This window comes from Blennius ocellaris (assembly GCF_963422515.1).
Source record: "Blennius ocellaris genome assembly, chromosome: 11".
Taxonomy (NCBI): Eukaryota; Metazoa; Chordata; class Actinopteri; order Blenniiformes; family Blenniidae; genus Blennius; species Blennius ocellaris.
The window spans coordinates 28,571,872-28,593,485 of record NC_137660.1 but is presented as its reverse complement, the minus strand read 5'-3'; the positions used below and the strand labels follow the sequence as shown (position 1 = coordinate 28,593,485).

Below are 21,614 nucleotides of genomic sequence, written 5' to 3'. Positions count from 1 at the left end.
GGATCAAGGGGGAGAACCGGGGAGGATCGGAGAATCAGGAGGGAGAACCGGGGAGGATCGGAGCGGTCACACCGTGCACAGGGGCGGAGAAGCTGCTGCCCAGGCCCGACTCAGGCACACTGTCCGCGGGCTCACCGGCTGCGCTCCGCCCGGGGCTCCGCTCCTCCGCCCATCGGGAGCAGAGAGTGAGAGAGACCGGGTGGCGGCGGCGGCGAGCCGCCTCCCCTCGGAGGGGCCGGCCGCCTCCCGCTGCCCGCTCACGGCGAGCAGGACGCCCGTTAGCTCGGGCGGCTAGCCCCGGGACACGCACCGGGACTCGGGGGAGGGGAGGGGGGGGGGCTCCCCGCCGGCCGTTAGCTCGGACCGAGAGCCGCGGCCGCGGCCCGGCGGGGCTTCATGTCGTCGGGGCGGAGGCGGGGGACGTGAGACCGGAGCGGGGACCGGTACCGGGGCGAGCTCGCATCCTGTTTTACCGCGCCACCGGAGGGTGCGCTCGATAACAGCGCCGGGCCTGCCAGGAACCACGTGACCGGCGGCCGCGCCGGACGGGGCGCTTGAATAAAACTGTCGGGACCAATTCTACTTTGCTTTTAGTTTGTCCATCCTATTTTCAATAAAGTAAATTTTTTTACGTATTTATATATTTATTTATACATTAATTTTAAATACGGCGATGAGTGGACCGCTGTGTCGCAATGCATCATGGGAGTTGGAGTTGCTGTGGCTTCTATTCGTCTTTTGGCGTCTGTTATTGTGCTTTGTTGTGTTTTTGTTGTTTAATTCCTTTATTTATCACAGTCACAGTATATATATATAACATTGAGTACACGTCCCGCACCGAAACTGCAGTTTTTAGACAATAGAAGAGTAAAAAAGCGAAAGAAAACCTGAAATCTAGAACACAATAATATAACGATACATATAATAATATACCAATAATGATAAATAAAATTAGGACACACGGAAGATAAACGATAAATACAGGTAGACCTGTGTCAATAGTGTAAGTGCAAGTAGTTAAGGAGTAACTTTTATATTATAAGCATGGATTTCGAGAAATCATCACTTAAAAAGGACGTTTAAATCATAATTTATCTTCCATTAAAACAGTAAATTGCATTCTAGAACTAGTGTGTGCACTTTTTAAAGTAGACGGCGCTGTATATTAACTTCAGACCAATCTGTCAGTTCCTTAATATCTTTATAATGAATAATTCTGAATTAATTACACTTATTTTTTTTTCTGCAAAATGATGCATTCTGTCATTTTGGGGTTTGCAGAAAATAAATGCGTCGTGGATGGAAACAGAATTGATTGTAATAAAGTCGCTCTGTTGTGATTGTTGTCTTTATTGACGTTTAAGCGACAAAATCAATAAAGTATATTTCAATGCAATGTGCATTTTGTCGCCCCCTGCAGGCAGCCGTGAGTGTCTGCAGGCTGCACCTGCATCCTTCAGCATCATCAAGGTCAAATCATTCACATTAAACGACACCGGAAGTTCCCTTTCACGATATAGGTTTGAGTTTTATTTCTCATTGAGATTGTTTGTTGCGTTGCTCAATAAATAAATATTAGAAAGTGTGTTGCTTCGTCTGGTTCAGGGTTGCAGGTTGCTGCTCACGTTGAATTGATAATAACAATAATAAAATTTAATTTAACTCCAACTTTTATTTTTGAATTTCTCGCTTCTTTAAAGTTTTTGCAATAGATGAATGAAAAAAAACAAAAAAAAACGCATCTTTATGTTTGAAATTGGATGAGAACTACCGGAGAGGGTTTTATTGTGTAGGAGCGGACCGGAAGCGCGGTAACCCGGGGCAACCGGACCGACCGGCCGATCGGCGGATCGATGGAGTCCGTGCGGCCGCACACGTCCACATAAACCGTCCGCTTTGGTAACGCTCACCGGAGACCGCACAGGTACACCCGCGACCGGGAGGAGGGAGCGCGCGCGCGCGTGCGTGCGTGCGTATCACGCGCCGATGCTCCGTTGTTGTAGGCGATTCGGACGCGCGTGCATGTGAAGCGACTGAAATCTGTCCGGTGAGGAATAAAATCTAATTATACGACCAGAGAATTTATAGCAATAAAGTCACGGGTTTGTTTGTTTGTTTTGTTATTCGGTGAGTGACGTCATCACGTCTCCATAAGATTATAATTCAATCCCGCGATATTTCATCTGATCTGCTGGTAAATGTGACAAAACGACGGGGTTAAAGATCACGTGACTGGATTATTAGTCCAGATGTTTTCTCCAGGTGACGAGGAAAAAAAATAAAAATAAAATATATATATATATATATATATAGATACAGATATAGATATAAATATATATATATATATATATATATAAACAAGTGAATGTGGATGTTTGTGTTTTTTATCTGCGAGCCGGTTTCTGATTGGTCGACTGAGAAAATACGGTTTGCATGTTCTGCCTGGGAACTGACGAGACGCTTTAAGGGTCGAAGGTCACCAACCGTCCAATCAGAGGCTTCGTGGTCGTTGTGTGGTGAACACTGTGTGTGTGTGTGTGTGTGTGTGTGTGTGTGTGTGTGTGTGTGTGTGTGTGCAGCATCATGCTGGCCAGGAAGGGCCTGCTGCCGGACGGCTTCCTCCTGACCCGGCTGGCCGAGGACCAGAGCCAGCCCAACCGGAGCCGCGGCCGGTCTCAGAGGGCCCGCTTCATCACCAAGACCGGGTCCTGCAACGTGGCCCACAAGAACATCCGGGAGCAGGTAGGAGGTTCACTTCCTGTTTCACACACCCCTCCCCCACCCACCCTGAGGAAATGGGGGGTTTTGCGTTGCCGCAGGGCCGCTTCCTGCAGGACGTGTTCACCACCATGGTGGACCTGAAGTGGCAGCACTCCCTCCTCATCTTCACCTCCGCCTTCCTCTGCTCCTGGATGCTCTTCGCCATGATCTGGTGGCTGCTGGCCTTCGCCCACGGCGACCTGGAGCCGCGCGACCCCGACGGCGAGCCGGGCCCCGTGCCCTGCGTCACCGCCATCCACTCCTTCACCTCCGCCTTCCTCTTCTCCATCGAGGTGCAGGTGAGCCTGTGGCCCCTCCCCCTCCCATACACACACACACACATACATACACAGAGTAGAGAAACAAGCGTGACCTTTGACCCCCCCACCGGTCCCCCAGGTGACCATCGGGTTCGGCGGGCGGATGGTGACGGAGGAGTGTCCGCTGGCCATCATGGTGCTGATCGTGCAGAACATCCTGGGCCTGATCATCAACGCGGTGCTGCTGGGCTGCGTCTTCATGAAGACGGCTCAGGCCAACCGGCGGGCCGAGACGCTCATCTTCTCCAGGAACGCCGTCATCGCGCCGAGGAACGGCCGGCCCACATTCATGTTCCGGGTCGGGGACCTGAGGAAGAGCATGATCATCTCCGCCACCGTCCAGCTGCAGGTGAGGACCTGGGGTGGGGGCGGGGGCGGGGCCAAGCTGGGCTGGGGGCGGGGCCAAGCTGGGCTGGGGGCGGGGCCAAGCAGGGCTGGGGGAGGGGCCAAGCAGGGCTGGGGGCGGGGCTGGGGGCGGCAGGCTCTCCAGGAACACCGGTTCCAACCGCCGACACTAGTGCCAGTATGCCGCTAATAGACTGAGACTAGTTGGTTCAATGGTGGCGGGTTAGTTAGACTGGGCCTAACTAGTTAGACTGGGCCTAGTTAGTTAGACTGGGCCTAGTTAGTTAGACTGGGCCAAGTTAGTTAAACGATAACAGATTAGTTAGGCCGGGCTTAGTTATTTAGACAATAGTTGGTTAGTTCGACGATAACGGGTTAGTTACACTGGCCCAAGTTAGTTAGATGATAATGGGTTAGTTAGACTGGGCCTAGTTAGTTCAACGATAACAGGCTAGTTAGACCGGACCTAGTTATTTAGACGATAGTTGGTTAGTTAGATAATAACGGGTTAGTTAGACTGGGCCAAGTAAGTTACACTGGGCCTAGTTAGTTAGACGATAATGAGTTAGTTAGACTGGGCCTATTTAGTTAGACGATAATGGATTAGTTCGACTGGGCCTAGTTAGCTAGATGATAACGGCCAGTCGTACAGACTGACCAGGTTATTCTAAACACCCCCCCCCCCCCCCCCCCCCCCCGGTTCACCTGCCAGGTGATCCGGAGGACGGTGACGGCGGAGGGCGAGGTGGTCCCGGTGTGCCAGCTGGACATCCAGGTGGAAAACCCTCTGAGGAGCAACGGCATCTTCCTGGTGTCTCCTCTGATCGTCAGCCACACCGTGGAGAGAGGAAGTCCTCTGTACGAGCTCTCCGCTCAGTCGCTCGCCTCCGAGGACATCGAGATCATCGTCATCCTGGAAGGTCGGACGCCACGCCCACCCACTTCCTGTTCACCTGCTCCCACCCACTTCCTGTTCACCTGTTCCCACCCACTTCCTGTTCACCTGCTCCCACCCACTTCCTGTTCACCTGTTCCCACCCACTTCCTGTTTCACCCACATCCTGTTCACCTGCTCCCACCCACTTCCTGTTTACCTGTTCCCACCCACTTCCTGTTCACCTGTTCCCTCTCACTTCCTGTTTACCCGTTCCCTCTCACTTCCTGTTCCATCGGTTCCCACTCACTTCCTGTTTACCTGTTCCCTCTCACTTCCTGTTTACCTGTTCCCTCTCACTTCCTGTTCCATCGGTTCCCACTCACTTCCTGTTTACCTGTTCCCAATCACTTCCCGTTTACCTTTTCCCACTCACTTCCTGTTTACTCTTGTTTACCTGTTCCCAATCACTTCCTGTTTGTCTGTTCCATCTCACTTCCTGTTTACTGGTTCCCTCTCACTTCCTGTTTACCTGTTCCCACTCACTTCCTGTTTACCTGTTCCCAATCACTTCCTGTTTACTCTTGTTTACCTGTTCCCACTCACTTCCTGTTTACTCTTGTTTACCTGTTCCCAATCACTTCCTGTTTCCCTGTTTCCACTCACTTCCTGTCTACCTGTTCCCACTCACTTCCTGTTTACTCTTGTTTACCTGTTCCCAATCACTTCCTGTTTACCTGTTTCCACTCACTTCCTGTTTACCCGTTCCCAATCACTTCCTGTTTACCCGTTCCCACCCACTTCCTGTTTACCCGTTCCCACTCACTTCCTGTTCCATCTGTTCCCTGATCCACAGTTTCTTTCCCTCCTCCCATCACATTTGTCGCGTTCAAGCTGAATATTCCCCCCAGCAGGAGCGTTTGGTTTGAGTACCCGGGCGTCCCTGTGTTCCCCTGTGTGCTCAGGCGTGGTGGAGACGACGGGGATCACCATGCAGGCCCGCACCTCCTACACCCCGGAGGAGATCCTGTGGGGGCGGCGCTTCGTCTCCATCATGACGGAGGAGGACGGGCGCTACTGCGTGGACTACTCCAAGTTCGGCAACACGGTGGCGGTGCGCATGGCGGGCCTGAGCGCCAAGGAGCTGGACCAGACCCGCGGCGTCCAGGAGGACGGGCCGGACCAGGTCCACACGCAGGGCTGGGGGCTGGTCCGGGCCGGCCGGGGGGGGTTCCGGCGGGGGGGCGGACGGACCTGCCACGCCTCCGCCCCCCAGCCGTGGTACGCCCCGGCGGAGGAGAAGAAGGAGAAGGAGAAGGAGAAGGAGGCGGAGCTAAAGGGCCAGAAGAAGACGGTGCAGCTGGAGGTGATCGGGCGACAGGTGGAGGAGGACGTACAGGCGGAGGGCGGCGACTGACACACACACACACACACACACACACACACATACATACACTCTCACACTCTCACACACACACACACACACACTCTCACACACACACACACACATACACTCTCACACTCTCACACACTCTCACACACACACACACACACACACATACACTCTCACACTCTCACACACACACACACACACACACACTCACTCTCACACACTCACACACACACACACACATACACTCTCACACTCACACACACACACATTCACTCACTCACTCACTCACACACACACTCACACACACACACACACACACACTCACACACACCCACACACACACACACACTCTCACACACACACACACACTCACACACTCTCTCTCTCTCTCTCTCTCTCTCTCTCTCTCACACACACACACACACACACCTCCATTTTTTGACTGCGTCACATGACCTGTGATGTCATCACATCGCATCGTAAGACAAGATACAAAGTCTGTGTCGCAGTCAGAGAGGAATCTGGGTTTTTTTTGTTTTTTTTATTAATGTCGTTCAGTGTGACGTTGATTAAATTTGTTTTTTTCTACAATTTTTGTTGTCGAGGAAACTTTTTACTTGTTTGGTTTAAAGTTTTCGCGCCTCGGCGGGAAAATCACGTCAAACCATCTGAGAAGCGTCTCGCCGACGAACCGACGCCAATAAATGAACGTCTCGCTGCCATTTTCACTCGATTTTAACCGCTGGAACCTGTCGTCATGGCGATGACAAACAGGAAGTGACACGCTCAGTGTAAAACACAGGGTTTTGTTTAATCATTATCTCAAACTTTTAAAACAATCGTTTTCCCAATATAGACTTTTACTTGGAAAAGAGTTCCAGTAGTATATTTACAGCTCTATGAATGAATTCTGATTAAAAATTAAAAGATTATTAAAAAGTAAATAGTAAAATGACAGACATGCAATAAATAGTAATAATATTTTTATAAAAAAACAATAAGTGGTAGAAATTGGAAATCAAAGTACTAAAAATATGACGTGACCAGGAAAACACATTTGATAAATTATTGAAATAAAAAGAGCTCTCTTTAGATTTTGGTGTCAAAACTAATCTGACCACTAGGTGGCACAAGTCGGCCGTTTTGGACTGAAACGTCACCAGATCCTTCCCGTAGAATTAAAACAACTTTACTCAGATAAAACACTTAATTTAATATTTTTCTCACGATCATTCCAAATTTAAAATAATAAAAAAAATACAAAGGGTGCCGCAGCTTCTACTCGTCGTAAGAAAACACAAACCTCTCCTTGCGTTTCCATGGCAACGGTCCTCAGAGTCACCGGAAACAACTTTCTGGGAAGAAAAAAAATAAAACAAACATCTGGACAAAGACAGAATCTCTTCTGTTTCCGTTCACATGAACCAGGAGTTCGTTTTGTCTTGTTTTTTTGTTTTCTAGTGAAAACGGGAGTCTGACGTTTCGTGTTTGCAGTTTTTTTTTTTTTATTGTTAAAAAAAAAGAGTGATAAACAAAGACCTGAGAAAAGAGGGCGAACAGGAAGCAGCAGCCGCGTTAGTTTGTGTTAAATATATAAAAGTGTCGAGCTCGGTGGGGGGGGTGGGGGGCGTGGAAGGGGTGGGGGGGGAGGGCGTTCACATCCGACTCCACCAGACGCTCAGCAGCGAGGCGCCCAGCACCGCGGCCAGCGCCGGCGTCGCCGCGGCGACGGGCATCCCCGAGTTGCAGAGGTTGCTGCTGCAGCAGCGGTACGTGAAGCCGGAGACGGCGGGGAACATCTGGCTGAGGCGAGAGTTGTCGCAGTCCGTGTAGCGGATACACTGACGGATGGTCTTTCCTCCTGACGGGACAATAGTGGAAGGAAGGAAGAAAGAAAGAAAGGAATGAGAAAAGAAAAATGCAGGAAAATATGGTTTAAACCTCGTAAATTGAAGTTAAAAACAAAAGATGCTCTATAATCTGGTGTTAGAGGAGGAAGATGCTCTATAATCTGGATTAGAGGAGGAAGATGCTCTATAATCTGGCGTTAGAGGATGAAGATGCTCTATAATCTGACGTTAGAGGAGGAAGGTGCTCTATAATCTGATGTTAGAGGAGGAAGATGCTCTATAATCTGATGTTAGAGGAGGAATATGCTCTATAATCTGATGTTAGAGAGGGAAGATGCTCTATAATCTGATGTTAGAGGGGGAAGACGTTCTATAATCTGATGTTAGAGGAGGAAGATGCTCTATACTCTGACGTTAGAGGAGGAAGATGCTCTATATTCTGGTGCTAGAGGAGGAAGATGCTCTATAATCTGATGTTAGAGGGGGAAGATGCTCTATATTCTGATGTTGGACGAAGAAGATGCTCTATAATCTGATATCAGAGGAGGAAGATGCTCTATAATCTGGGGTTAGATGAGGAAGATGCTCTATATTCTGATGTTAGACGAAGAAGATGCTCCATAATCTGATATTAGACGAGGAAGATGCTCTATAATCTGACGTTAGATGAGGAAGATGCTCTATAATCTGACGTTAGAGGAGGAAGATGCTCTATAATCTGGCGTTAGAGGAGGAAGATGTGTGGACCTCGTTCGCTCAGCGAGATGCAGGAGTCTTCATACGTGCACTCCTGCACGTTGTGGCAGCGTCCTGTATAGTCGGCGCATTTATAGCAGCGGAGCCCCGAAGCTGCAGGAAGAAACAGAAACGTTTTCACGTCATCGTGTCCAAGAAATCAGTCCTGAACCTGCAGGAAACAACCTCGAAAACAAACAATAGGTGTCCAGGGAAAAACTGGTGTGGCTGCAGTACCACTGTGTACCAGCAGGTGGGGGCCACGAGCCACTGGACCTCAGCAGGCTACCGCTTTATTAAAAAAAAAGAAAAATGACGAGCGCGACGGAGAGCAGCCGTCACTTGTATACAATATAGAAAACAATCAAAACACCGTATTGATGAGGCAATGGTCTCATAATTACGAGAAGAAAAATAGATTATAAGCATGTTTTTGACTTGTTTATGAATTAACGAGGTTTTATAAGAAACGGTTTTAAAACAGAAAAACTGTTGATTTATTTTTTTTACATGAATGAAAAAACGATTCTGCAGGAAACTTGTTTCTTTGGTAAACAACGTCTGTGAATTCTTCTAAAAACGTTTCTTTTTGTACTTTTATGTAAACTGCTGATCTATCTATCTATCTATCTATCTATCTATCTATCTATCTATCTATTATCTATCTATCTATCTATCTATCCACAGAGAAGAGACTCACCCAGGTGAAGCAGAGCAGAGCAGACGAGCAGGAAGACAGCGAGGCGTTGCTCCATGTCGAGTCCCAGTGAAGGAGCAGCAGTGAGGCTGGTGGGAGGAGGAGGAGGTGCAGGAGGAGGAGGTGCAGGAGGAGGAGGTCCAGGAGGTTCAGCAGCAGAGCGGTTGCAGCTCGTCCTCTGACACCGGCGGCAGACGGAGAAACTCTGACAGCAACTCTTTGTCTGCTGGACCACAAAGATTCACTGTGCTGGAGTTCCTCCTCCTGCTGCGCCTCCTCTTCCTCCCCCTGCTGCTCCTCCTCTTCCTCCCCCTGCTGCTCCTCCTCTTCCTCCCCCTGCTGCTCCTCCTCTTCCTCCCCCTGCTGCTCCTCCTCTTCCTCCTCCTGCTCCTCACAGGCCGTTTTGAGCTGCTGTTGGTATTTACAGCTCCACGTCTGGGAGAACTCCTCCACCTCCTCCTCCTCCTCCTCCTCTCTCTCTCTGCTGCTCTGTGTGTTGTTGAGTAATTTAGAGTAATGAAGCAACTTCTTCAGTTACTCTGGAAAGTCCCTCATGATGTTTTGCTCAATAATCCTGACGTAGCTGATGAAGTTACATCAGTCTGAGGGAGGAAGATGCTCTATAATCTGGCATTAGAGGAGGAAGATGCTCTATAATCTGATGTTAGAGGAGGAAGATGCTCTATAATCTGATGTTAGAGGAGGAAGATGCTCTATAATCTGGTGTTAGAGGAGGAAGATGCTCTATAATCTGGTGTTAGAGGAGGAAGATCCTCTATAATCTGGTGTTAGAGGAGGAAGATGCTCTATAATCTGATGTTAGAGGAGGAAGGTGCTCTATAATCTGATGTTAGAGGAGGAAGATGCTCTATAATCTGATGTTAGAGGAGGAAGATGCTCTATAATCTGGTGTTAGAGGAGGAAGATGCTCTATAATCTGGTGTTAGAGGAGGAAGATGCTCTATAATCTGGTGTTAGAGGAGGAAGATTCTCTATAATCTGATGTTAGAGGAGGAATATGCTCTATAATCTGGTGTTAGAGGAGGAAGATGCTCTATAATCTGTTATTGGAGGAGGAAGATGCTCTATAATCTGACGTTAGGGGAGGAAGGTGCTCTATAATCTGGTTTTAGAGGAGGAAGATGCTCTATAATCTGGTGTTAGAGGAGGAAGATGCTCTATAATCTGGTGTTAGAGGAGGAAGATGCTCTATAATCTGGTGTTAGAGGAGGAATATGCTCTATAATCTGGTGTTAGAGGAGGAAGATCCTCTATAATCTGGTGTTAGAGGAGGAAGATCCTCTATAATCTGGTGTTAGAGGAGGAAGATGCTCTATAATCTGGTGTTAGAGGAGGAAGATCCTCTATAATCTGGTGTTAGAGGAGGAAGATGCTCTATAATCTGGTGTTAGAGGAGGAATATGCTCTATAATCTGGTGTTAGAGGAGGAAGATCCTCTATAATCTGGTGTTAGAGGAGGAAGATCCTCTATAATCTGGTGTTAGAGGAGGAAGATGCTCTATAATCTGGTGTTAGAGGAGGAATATGCTCTATAATCTGGTGTTAGAGGAGGAAGATCCTCTATAATCTGGTGTTAGAGGAGGAAGATGCTCTATAATCTGGTGTTAGAGGAGGAAGATGCTCTATAATCTGGTGTTAGGGGAGGAAGATCCTCTATAATCTGGTGTTAGAGAAGGAAGATGCTCTATAATCTGGTGTTAGAGGAGGAAGATTCTCTATAATCTGATGTTAGAGGAGGAAGATGCTCTATACTCTGGTGTTAGAGGAGGAAGATGCTCTATAATCTGGTGTTAGAGGAGGAAGATTCTCTATAATCTGATGTTAGAGGAGGAATATGCTCTATAATCTGGTGTTAGAGGAGGAAGATGCTCTATAATCTGTTATTGGAGGAGGAAGATGCTCTATAATCTGACGTTAGAGGAGGAAGGTGCTCTATAATCTGGTTTTAGAGGAGGAAGATGCTCTATAATCTGGTGTTAGAGGGGGAAGATGCTCTATAATCTGGTGTTAGAGGAGGAAGATGCTCTATAATCTGTCATTGGAGGAGGAAGATGCTCTATAATCTGACGTTAGAGGAGGAAGGTGCTCTATAATCTGGTTTTAGAGGAGGAAGATCCTCTATAATCTGATGTTAGGGGAGGAAGATCCTCTATAATCTGGTGTTAGAGGAGGAATATGCTCTATAGTCTGGTGCTAGAGGAGGAAGATGCTCTATAATCTGGTGTTAGAGGAGGAAGATGCTCTATAATCTGGTGTTAGAGGAGGAAGATGCTCTATAATCTGGTGTTAGAGGAGGAAGATGCTCAATAATCTGGTGTTAGAGGAGGAAGATCCTCTATAATCTGGTGTTAGAGGAGGAAGATGCTCTATAATCTGGTGTTAGAGGAGGAAGATGCTCTATAATCTGGTGTTAGAGGAAGAAGTCATCATGTGTGTTTGTGGTTTTGATCCAATCGGATCCAGAAGAGTTTAATTCTTCAAATTCCAGCTGCTCCTGATGAAACACTGGAGCCTCGTCCTCCTCTGACCCTCTGTGTGTGTGTGTGTGTGTGTGTGTGTGTGTGTGTGTGTGTGTGTGTGTGTGTGTGTGTGTGTGTGTGTGTGTGTGTGTGTGTGTGTGTGTGTGTGTGTGTGTGTGTGTGTGTGTGTGCTGCGTTGGTTTGGTATTTCAGAGTTATGCAGCAGAGACTCTGTAACCTTCAACTCGGCTCCACTTAGCGTCTGCTTCTGTTTGTGCACTGTGTGTTGTTGTTGTTGAATTGTTTTGGTGTATTTGTTGTGTTGTTGTGTTATATTTGTTTTGTTGTGTTGTTGTTGTTGTATTGTTTTGTTGTATTTGTTTTGTTGTTGTATTGTTTTGTTGTATTGTTGTTGTTGTATTGTTTTGGTGTGTTTGTTTTGTTGTTGTTTTGTTGTGTTGTTGTTGTTGTATTGTTTTGGTATATTTGTTTTATTATTGTATTGTTTTGTTGTGTTTGTTTTGTTGTTGTTGTATTGTTGTTGTCGTGCAGAGACGAGTCCTTCACCTTCAGCTTCACGTCAGATCAACTCACGGCGGTTCAGATGAAAACACCTTGTTTTTGTGTCGTCGTTGCCGCGGCGACGGCTGCCTGACAGATGTTGGTGTTGCTGTGAGGTTGTTGTTGTTGTTGTTGTTGTTGTTTGTTCTCTGCTTCAGGTAACGAACGACACGTTTCAGTGCTTTCTTCAGGTGTTCTGTGACTCCTGGTCAAAAGACAACAGACTGTTTAGCTTGTTCAGGGTTTAATGAACCGCCGGAGCGCCGCTACACCGTGAACAGCACTCTGTGTGTGTGTGTGTGTGTGTGTGTGTGTGTGTGTGTGTGTGTGTGTGTGTGTGTGTGTGTGTGTGTGTGTGTGTCCTCAGCTCTGTGACGGTTTTGTTTGCGTTCACGACGTTCTTCACTCTTTCAGTGGCGACTCGTGACGGACGAGACGTCGTCTGCTTGACTGCTGCTACAGAGGAACGACTGTGCTGCGTCCAGCTGCAACACACACACACACACACACACACACACACACACACACACACACACACACACACACACACACACACACACACATATATATGGAGTCTCCGCCCCCCCTCGTTCCGAGGACCAATCAGCAGGCGGGATCAGAGTGAATGGATGAATGGATGAATGTTGCCGCCTGCAGATGATGTCAACCTTCGTCTGCAGCTGCTGCTCAACCAGCAGACAAAGATCAGTTCATTACCACGGCAACAAAGACGTCACACATCCACCATCATCATCATCATCATCATCACCATCATCATTATCATCACCATCATCATCATCATCATCATCACCATCATCATTATCATCACCATCACCATCATGATCCACCATCATCATCATCACCATCATCATCATCATCATCCACCATCATCATCATCCACCATCATCATCATTCACCATCATCATCATCATCCACCATCATCATCATTCACCATCATCACCACCACCATCATCATCATCATCACTATCATCATCACCATCATCATCATCCACCACTATCATCATCCACCATCATCATCCACCATCATCATCATCATCATCATCATCATCCACCATCATCATCATCCACCGCCATCATCATCATCATCATCATCCACCATCATCACCATCATCCACCACCATCATCATCATCATCCACCACCATCATCATCATCGATTATGTTCTATTTACTGGCAGAAACAAGAGACTCCACAGGAAGTCACCAGTTAACAAGGGAACAAGTTAATCCACAACACCGCTGCTATTTCACCCCCATTATATTTGATACAAACAGAAAACTGTGGAAATGCAGAAGTACTCTGATCGTAGTTATAATAGTACATCTTACCTGTAACAGCTGGTGAGGTTGAACACGGTGTCGCAGGTAAAGTGTCCGGAGGTAAAGTGAAGAAGGTTCCTACCCAAGAAGGTTCCTACCAGTGGAAGAAGGTTCCCAACAGTGGAAGGTTCCGGTTCCTACCCAAGAAGGTTCCTTCCAGTTGAAGAAGGTTCCCAACAGTGGAAGGTTCCTACCCAAGAAGGTTTCTACCAGTTGAAGAAGGTTCCTAACAGTGGAAGGTTCCTACCAGTGGAAGAAGGTTCCTCACAGTGGAAGGCTCCTACCCAAGAAGGTTTCTACCAGTTGAAGAAGGTTCCTAACAGTGGAAGAAGGTTCCTACCAGTGGAAGATTCCTACTAAGAAAAGACGGTTCCTATCAGGGTTCCGCTACGGCAACAACTACCGTCAGGCTGTTCCACGGTCTGTTAGAAAAACTTTAGAGTCTCTCAAAGTAAATCAGAGTTTGTCAGTGCAACTCGGAGTCTGTTGGACAAAAAGTCCGTCACAGTCTGTTCAGACAACTTGTGTGTGTTTTGTTACAGCAACTTCAAAGTCTGTTGGAACAAGTCAGTCGGAGCAACTCTGCTGCAGAACGTGTTTGGTTTCGTCGCTCAATGAACGCTGTTGCTTCATACTTCCTGCCATCACACCAGTGAAAGAAGGTTTCTACCAGTGGAAGAAGGTTCCTACCAGTAGAAGGTTCCTACCAGTAGAAGACGGTACCTAACAGTGGAAGGTTTCCACCCAAAAAGGTTCCTACCAGTGAAAGAAGGTTCCTACCAGTGAAAGAAGGTTCCTAACAGTGGGAGAAGGTTCCTACCCAAAAAGGTTCCTACCAGTGAAAGAAGGTTCCTACCAGTAGAAGGTTCCTAACAGTGGAAGAAGGTTCCTACCAGTGAAAGAAGGTTCCTACCAGTGGAAGGTTCCCACCCAAGAAGGTTCCTACCAGTGGAAGGTTCCCACCCAAGAAGGTTCCTACCAGTAGAAGAAGGTTTCTACCAGTGAAAGATTCCTTCCAGTAGTGAAAAAAGGTTCCTACCAAGAAAAGACGGTTCCTACCAGGGTTCTGCTATGACAACAACTACCGTCAGGCTTCTCCACGGTCTGTCAGAGCAACTCTCACTCTGTTACAGCAACTTTAGAGCCTCTAGAAGTAAATCAGAGTTTGTCAGTTCAACTCGGAGTCTGTTGGACAAAAAGTCCGTCACAGTCTGTTCAGACAACTTGTGTGTGTTTTGTTACAGCAACTTCAAAGTACGTTGGAACAAGTCAGTCAGTCGGAGCAACTCTGCTGCAGAACGTGTTTGGTCTCGTCGCTCAATGAACGCTGCTTCACACTTCCTGCCTTCACACCAGTGAAAGAAGGTTCCTAACAGTAGAAGACGGTACCTAACAGTGGGAGAAGGTTCCTAACAGTGGAAGGTTCCTACCAGTGGAAGAAGGTTCCTACCAGTAGAAGACGGTACCTAACAGTGGAAGGTTTCCACCCAAAAAGGTTCCTACCAGTGGAAGAAGGTTCCTACCAGTAGAAGACGGTACCTAACAGCGGAAGGTTTCCACCCAAAAAGGTTCCTACCAGTGAAAGAAGGTTCCTACCAGTGAAAGGAGGTTCCTACCAGTAGAAGGTTCCTAACAGTGGAAGAAGGTTCCTACCAGTGAAAGAAGGTTCCCACCCAAGAAGGTTCCTACCAGTAGAAGGTTTCTACCAGTGAAAGATTCCTACCAGTAGTGAAAAAAGGTTCCTACCAGGGTTCTGCTATGACAACAACTACCGTCAGGCTGTTCCACAGTCTGTCAGAGCAACTCTCACTCTGTTACAGCAACTTTAGAGCCTCTAGAAGTAAATCAGAGTTTGTCAGTTCAACTCGGAGTCTGTTGGACAAAAAGTCCGTCACAGTCTGTTCGGACAACTTCTGTGTGTTTTGTTACAGCAACTTCAAAGTACGTTGGAACAAGTCAGTCAGTCGGAGCAACTCTGCTGCAGAACGTGTTTGGTCTCGTCGCTCAATGAACGTTGTTGCTTCACACTTCCTGCCGTCACACTTTTGTTGCCGCCGCCTCGTCTGCTTCCCTCCTGGGTCACTGGAACACTTTGGCCGGAAGTCGATTGTCTCTGTCGCCACGGTAACCGACAACAGGGGGTTCCGCTAAGAACCAAAGAGTAACGGCAGCCAGTTCTCGTTTTCTCTCTCTCTCTCTCTCTCCTCTCGTCTTTATTGGCGCAGGAAGCAGGAGGACGACTGAAGCAGCAGTGGAAAACATGCAGCTTCCAGAACTCAAAGCTCCAAAACAAACAAACAAACAAACAAACAAACAACTCGTGGCTGTAGTAAACAAAACATGTCGTCGCCGCCGCCGGCACAATCATCGTAGTTCAAGAAGAAAACGGGCTGCACAGCATGTGCAGCAAATATATACAGAGAGTACTCAGAGTATACAAAGTAAACTCAGACATGGAGTAAAGTATACAGGGTATACAGGGTATACGCAAAGTACACCCAGAGTATACAGAGTATTCACAAAGTATACACAAAGTACGTTGTGTATACTGAGTATACACAGTATACTTTTTTTTTTTTTATACACAGGGCATACATAAAGTAGAGTATACAAAGTATACAGAGTATAACCAGAGTACATAGAGTATACACGGCGTACACAAGAGTAGAGTACGCAGAGTATACAGGGCACCCAGAGTATACACAATAATAAGAGTATACATAGGGTACAGACTGTAATCGGATTACTGGAGGCAATGTAGTACAGTGTGTACACAAGGTACTGGATGTAATCAGGATACAGTGTGTACAGAATTTATAGAGTACATATGTACTCAAGAGTACACAAAGCAAGCAACTACAGCATGTAATCAACGGATTACATCGGGCATTCGGAGTGCAGTGTGTAATCGGATTACCGTGGGAGCAGGGGCTTTTATTTTGACACTGCTTGACTCTGTTCCTGTTGTGTTTTATTCTGACAGCAGCTGCTCTGTGGTGGCGTGTAAAGGGTGACACACACACACACACACACACACACACACACACACACACACACACACACACACACACACACACACACACACACACACACTGTATTTTTTTCATGTGATTTTTGTCTCCAGCTGATTTCTCTCTCTCTTTTTTTCCGATCATTTCAATGTTTATTTTTGTTGTTTTAATTCTGTGCCTCAAAAGTTTTTGCTTCTCGTGTTTTTTTCGCATTTTAGGTTCTTTTTTTTTGTAGTTTTTTTTAGTGATTTTCCTCCACAATTAGTACAAATTGATCATTTAACAAACGTTCATCTGTTGTCTTGGGTTTCAGTTAAAGTCTCATTCAGGTCATTGGGTCGCCAGTTTTTTTTTTTTTTTTTCTCAATGTTGTTGTCACTTTCTGATTGTTGTTGTCATTTTGCGTCCTCGTGTTTGTAAAAGGTCATTAAAGTGCTTGAACGACATTCCGTCAAAAAAAAGGAAACGGAATCGGTTCCGGGGGTCGTCTTGGACCCTCGGCGTTCCCGGCGTTCCCGTCGGCGGCGATCAGATGTCGGGGTAGAACTCGGTGTTGATGTCGACGCTGTGCAGGATGGACTTGTGGTCGGCGCCGCCGCCGCCGCCGCCCGTCATGCGGCTCAGCACCTCGGCGGACAGCGGGTAGCTGCCGCCGGACTTCTCCTCGAACCAGCTGTCCAGCGCCCGCTTGCCGTCGAAGCCGGCGACGGGCGGCCCGTTGACGGCCACGGTCAGCAGGTCGTTCATCTGGTCCGCGCTCAGCCGCGAGCGGTTGCTCTTGCACACCTTCTGCAGGGAGCCGCGGCCCTTGTCGCAGCACGCCGTGGAGCTGGGCAGCACCCGCACCACCTGCACCACCCGGTTCAGGAGCGGGAAGCGCTGCCTGTACCTGCCGACGTGGCCGGCCACCTCCTTGAAGCCGTTCATGCTGCGGTAGTCCGCCTTCAGGTCCTTCCATTCCGCCGCCAGGCCGCCCCGGGGATCCGGCCGCGCCTTGGAGCCCTCCTGCCCGACCAGGGGGATGGACTCCAGGTGGTTGAAGATGACCTGGATCTCCTCCTCGCCGAACGCCTTCAGCTCGTCGGGGCTCTGTGGCCAGGCGGCCAGGTCCAGGACCCGGCAGGCCTTGGCGAAAGGGCGACTCTGCAGGTCCAGCCTCTGGTACAGGATGCCCTGGCTCCGGTTGCAGATCTTCTCTCGGATGGACTGGAACTTGGACTCGGCGACGCGGAGGTTCTTCAGGGCGACGCCGTTGAAGCTCTCGCGGAAGTTTTCCTCGAACTCCTGCAGGTATTCACCGGGGGAGTCCACCAGCTGGCCGATCTCCTGGATGGCCTCCTCGATCCGGGCCTCCACCTGGGAGACCAGCAGGTACTCGCCCTGGAACGTGAAGGCCAGCCGCGAGAGCACAGCGATGATGTCCAGCAGGAAATAGATGAGCTTCACCGACTGGTAGTCCAAGAGGAACTGGAGGAGGGTGAGGGCAATGGCGGCCGCGTCGGCTCTCTGCGTTTGATTGCTGATCTCCTTCAGGTGGGCCACGACTTCCAGGTAGTCCTTGATGAGGGCGTTCAGCACGTTGGGTTCTCCGATGATCCACCGAATGGCCCTGATGTCGCCGAGGAACTCCGTCTCCTCCGACAGCGTCGGGGCAGTGCACCGCAGCTCTGACATCATGCAAGGGGAGTAGCGGTAGAAACTCAGGAGCTGCTTCAGGTTGTTCTCCAGGTCTTCCAGGCAGGTGAGCTCCTTCCCACTGATGGCGTCCAGAACCTCGAGGTGGGGCCGGTGGATCATCACGGGAAGGCAGAGGATCCAGGGGTAGGACTTCTGGATGGCCACGTACAGGTTCGCCCTGGAGCCCGCGGAGATGTTGGTGCCGTCCACCCCGAGGCCCACCACCAGCAGATCCTGAAAGCGGAATCCCAGGACGCCGAAGGCACGGTCCACGGCCTGGAGGTACCCGTCCACGTTGGCCATGCTGAGTCTCTGCAGGGACAGGAACTCCGTGTTGGGGGAGCCCTCGTTGGTCAGGAACTGGACGTAGACGGCCACCATGTCCGAGAAGAGGTCGTCGTTCTGGGCGTCCACGATGACGCTCAGGTAGGGCGACAGGCGCATCTTCTCCGCCAGGTCCTCCTTTATGGCCCGGGCGATGTGGTGGACGAGGATCTGGCAGTCGCCCTCGTTCATGTACTGATCCACCACTTTGAGCTCGCACTTCTTCAGCAGCTCGGCCAGAGGACGGAGGTCCGAGAAGGGCCGGCCCTCCAGGGCCAGGTGGTACGCCGCGTTGAACAGCAGCATCATGTTCCGGCACATCTCCTCCGTCTTCTCCGGGTGCATGCGCAGCTTGTACAGCTGCAGACACTTCTTGTGGAGGTTGCTCTGGCTGTGCAGCTTGATGGTGTGGATCTTGAACTGCTTGGAGCCAATGATGAAGGCCGAGGTGCGGGACGACTGGACGGTGTACTGGCGGCAGACGTGGCACCACATCTCGTTCAGGGTCGGCGAGTAGCGAAGGAACCAGAACTTCTTCAGCCACTCCTGCTTGAAGCGGCGGATCCGCCGGCCCCCGGCCGACGAGAGCTTCGACGAGTCCTCCGGGGAAATGACGAGGTCGGCCGAAATGGACTCGTCGGCCGAATCCATGTCCTGGTCGTCCTCGTCGAGAACCACCTGGGAAGGCGTCATGGCCTCCATCCCTGCCAAAGACAAACCAGGGTCAGTCGTCTTCAGACGTAGATCAGGAGTCCCACCGTCACCAAGAGTACTCACCGTGGAGCTCCTCGACGGGTCCCTGATCGGGGTGCGGAGCAAGCCGATCCCGCTGAGCCTGCTCCGGCGTCGGCGGGCCGACAGCGTCGCCCCGCCCCCCACGGAGACGGCACAGCTCCTCCTCCAGCTCGGCGACCCTCCTCTTCAGCTTCACACAGTTGGGGCAGAAGGAGGTGGAGGGCTCCCGGCCGCTCGGCTCCTCCTCGTCCTTCTCCTCCACCTTCAGGTGGGGAACGCGATCGGACGACGCGCACCCGGACTCATGGGGTCTCCCGGAATCGTCCAGAGACGCCTCGAGGACGTCCTTGAAGATGAGGTCGATCTTCTTCCTCTTGGCGGGGGGCTGACCGTCCGGCTCTTCGCCGTTCGGCTTGCCGAGTTTGGTCTGCGGCGGGAACTTGAAGTCCTTCCGGAGGTCGGGCAACGCGGGCGGCTTCCCGGGGTCTGAGGCCACGAGTTCAAAAACACTTTACGATCACATCGCCGAGACCGTGACGCCACCCCGACCTGTGACCTCCTCACCTGGGTGCAGGTTGCGGTGGATGCTCTCCTGGGAGACGCAGTGGAGCCGCCGGATGTACTCGTCGCTGTACCAAACCCTCAGCTTCTCTCCGGCCCGTAGCCGCCGGCAGACCCTGAAGTAGATCTTCTCCCCGTGCTGGAACGCCGTCAGGTTCCTGTCGCTGTCCTCCGACGACGTCCGGACGTACCTGCGGGATGGCGACGCCGGCGGCAAGGCGTGTTCAACGTCAGCGTGAGTCGGCAGTTTCCAAAAGGTAAAAAAACGCGAGTGTGTAGCCTCGTCGGAACGAACGCTACCTCATCCAGTTGGCTTTGGTCTCGTCGCTGTCGTCGATGGAGCGATACGTGTTGTTCAGACCGACGACCTTCAACAAAAGACCGGCTGTGTTCGTTCGGTGAGGCGGCGGTTTTTGAAGTTGAGGGTAAAAACAGGGTAACACTCACGATCCAGGACAGGAATCCCGAAGATTGGTCTTTGGCCACCAGCTCGCCCTCGTACGGGCCGAACAGCGCCCCCCTCGGGAAGGCGGAGTCCGCGCAGCGAACGTCCACCTCGTCTCGCTCCGTGAAGAACTCCAGGCCTGCCGGGATCGTGAGCGCCGCCCTGTTGGTCGACCCCGGTGTGGCGGGAGTGTCGGGGACGAACAGCGGGGGGCCGTGGGACGGACAGTCCTCCTGGAAAAAGTCCTGACACTCCTCACAGACTGCACCGCGCACACACACACACACACACACACACACATTAAGCTGCACTGTGTGACGACGTGATGACCAAAGGGGGCGGAGCTTCTTACACCAGAGGTCCGCGGTGCGCTCGCTCATGTTGGAACCATGTTGGTCGACGTCACCTGAGGAGATGAAAGAGATCACAACACACACACACACACACACACACACACACACACACACACACACACACACACACACACACTGTAGTTAATAATAAAACGTCTGTGGAAGAACTGGATCGTTAAACATTTGTTAACTTATTGCTAAAACGGTAATAAGTAACTTGGAAAGCAACAGAACCGCCGCGAACCGCCACGTTATAGAGCATCTTCCTCCTGTAACCTCCAACAATACTATGTTACAGTAACTAGTATCTCGAATAAGTAATTTCATTATGCTATAAGAAAATACTGTATTCACACACACACACACAGTAACTAGTTACTTTGTGTCTGCAGTATCTCGAAAAGGTAATTCCATTATGCTCTAACCAAATACTCTATTCTCTCACACACACACACACACACACACACACACACACACACACACACACACACACACACACACAGTAACTAGTTACAGTAACTAGTTACTTTGTGTCTGCAGGATCTGGAAAAAGTAATTCCATTATGCTATAAGAAAATTCACACACACACAGTAACTAGTTACAGTAACTAGTACAGTAACTAGTTACTTTGTGTCTGCAGTATCTGAAAAAAGTAATTCCATTATGCTATAAGAAAATACTCTATTCACACACACAGTAACTAGTTACAGTAACTACAGTAACTTAACTAGCACACATGCACACACACACGCACACAGTAACTAGTACAGTAACTACAGTAACTAGCACACACACACACACGCACACGCACACGCACACAGTAACTAGTTTGCTCCCCGGTCCTCGGGCGACCTCTCCCCCGCATTCGGGAGCCATCTTCCCGGCTGGCCACCGCCGCCGCACACCCACCTCGCAGCCTGTGTGGACGCAGCGGGGACTCGGAGCGTCTCTCCCGGGCGCGGCTCCTCTGTCCGGCTGTCCGGCTGTCCTCCCCCCCCCACCCACCCCTCGCCTCCCTCCCCGCCTCCCTCCTCGTCTGCCCCGGCCGCCGCAGACCACCGGCGACCCCCCCTCCGGTCGCCGCCGCTCCGCAAAGTTTGCGCAGATTTTCTCGCAGCGACTCAGTCGCCTCCGCGAGCTGCGACCACCATGT

The 21,614-nt window shown here is 49.9% G+C and overlaps 3 protein-coding genes across 4 annotated transcripts; 1 reads left to right on the top strand and 2 right to left on the bottom strand.

Annotated features, from left to right (window-relative positions):
- Positions 1-2,580: 2,580 nt before the first annotated feature.
- On the top strand, positions 2,581-5,716 carry kcnj11l (potassium inwardly rectifying channel subfamily J member 11, like; the record flags this gene model as incomplete). Its single annotated transcript, XM_080504810.1, has 5 exons — positions 2,581-2,742; positions 2,820-3,059; positions 3,160-3,429; positions 4,138-4,345; positions 5,265-5,716. Exons 1-5 carry the CDS (start codon positions 2,584-2,586, stop codon positions 5,714-5,716), a joined length of 1,329 nt encoding a protein of 442 aa, XP_080360936.1. The 5' UTR covers positions 2,581-2,583.
- Positions 5,717-6,271: 555 nt separating this feature from the next.
- LOC308136254 (CD59 glycoprotein-like) lies at positions 6,272-9,341 on the bottom strand. The gene is made up of 3 exons (XM_080504517.1): positions 8,978-9,341; positions 8,290-8,391; positions 6,272-7,553 (listed from the first exon to the last, which is right to left on the bottom strand). Exons 1-3 carry the CDS (start codon positions 9,030-9,032, stop codon positions 7,348-7,350), a joined length of 363 nt encoding a protein of 120 aa, XP_080360643.1. The 5' UTR covers positions 9,033-9,341; the 3' UTR covers positions 6,272-7,347.
- A 7,421-nt stretch (positions 9,342-16,762) lies between these two features.
- Positions 16,763-21,448, bottom strand: prdm11 (PR domain containing 11). Of its 2 annotated transcripts, XM_080504510.1 has the most exons (7): positions 21,371-21,448; positions 20,460-20,513; positions 20,110-20,369; positions 19,963-20,030; positions 19,666-19,853; positions 19,144-19,587; positions 16,763-19,070 (listed from the first exon to the last, which is right to left on the bottom strand). In XM_080504510.1, exons 2-7 carry the CDS (start codon positions 20,485-20,487, stop codon positions 16,894-16,896), a joined length of 3,165 nt encoding a protein of 1,054 aa, XP_080360636.1. In that variant the 5' UTR covers positions 20,488-20,513; positions 21,371-21,448; the 3' UTR covers positions 16,763-16,893. The 2 variants fall into 2 exon arrangements, with proteins under 2 accessions (XP_080360636.1, XP_080360635.1); XM_080504509.1 differs by having other exon boundaries at positions 20,110-20,513.
- Between the last annotated feature and the right edge of the window lie 166 nt (positions 21,449-21,614).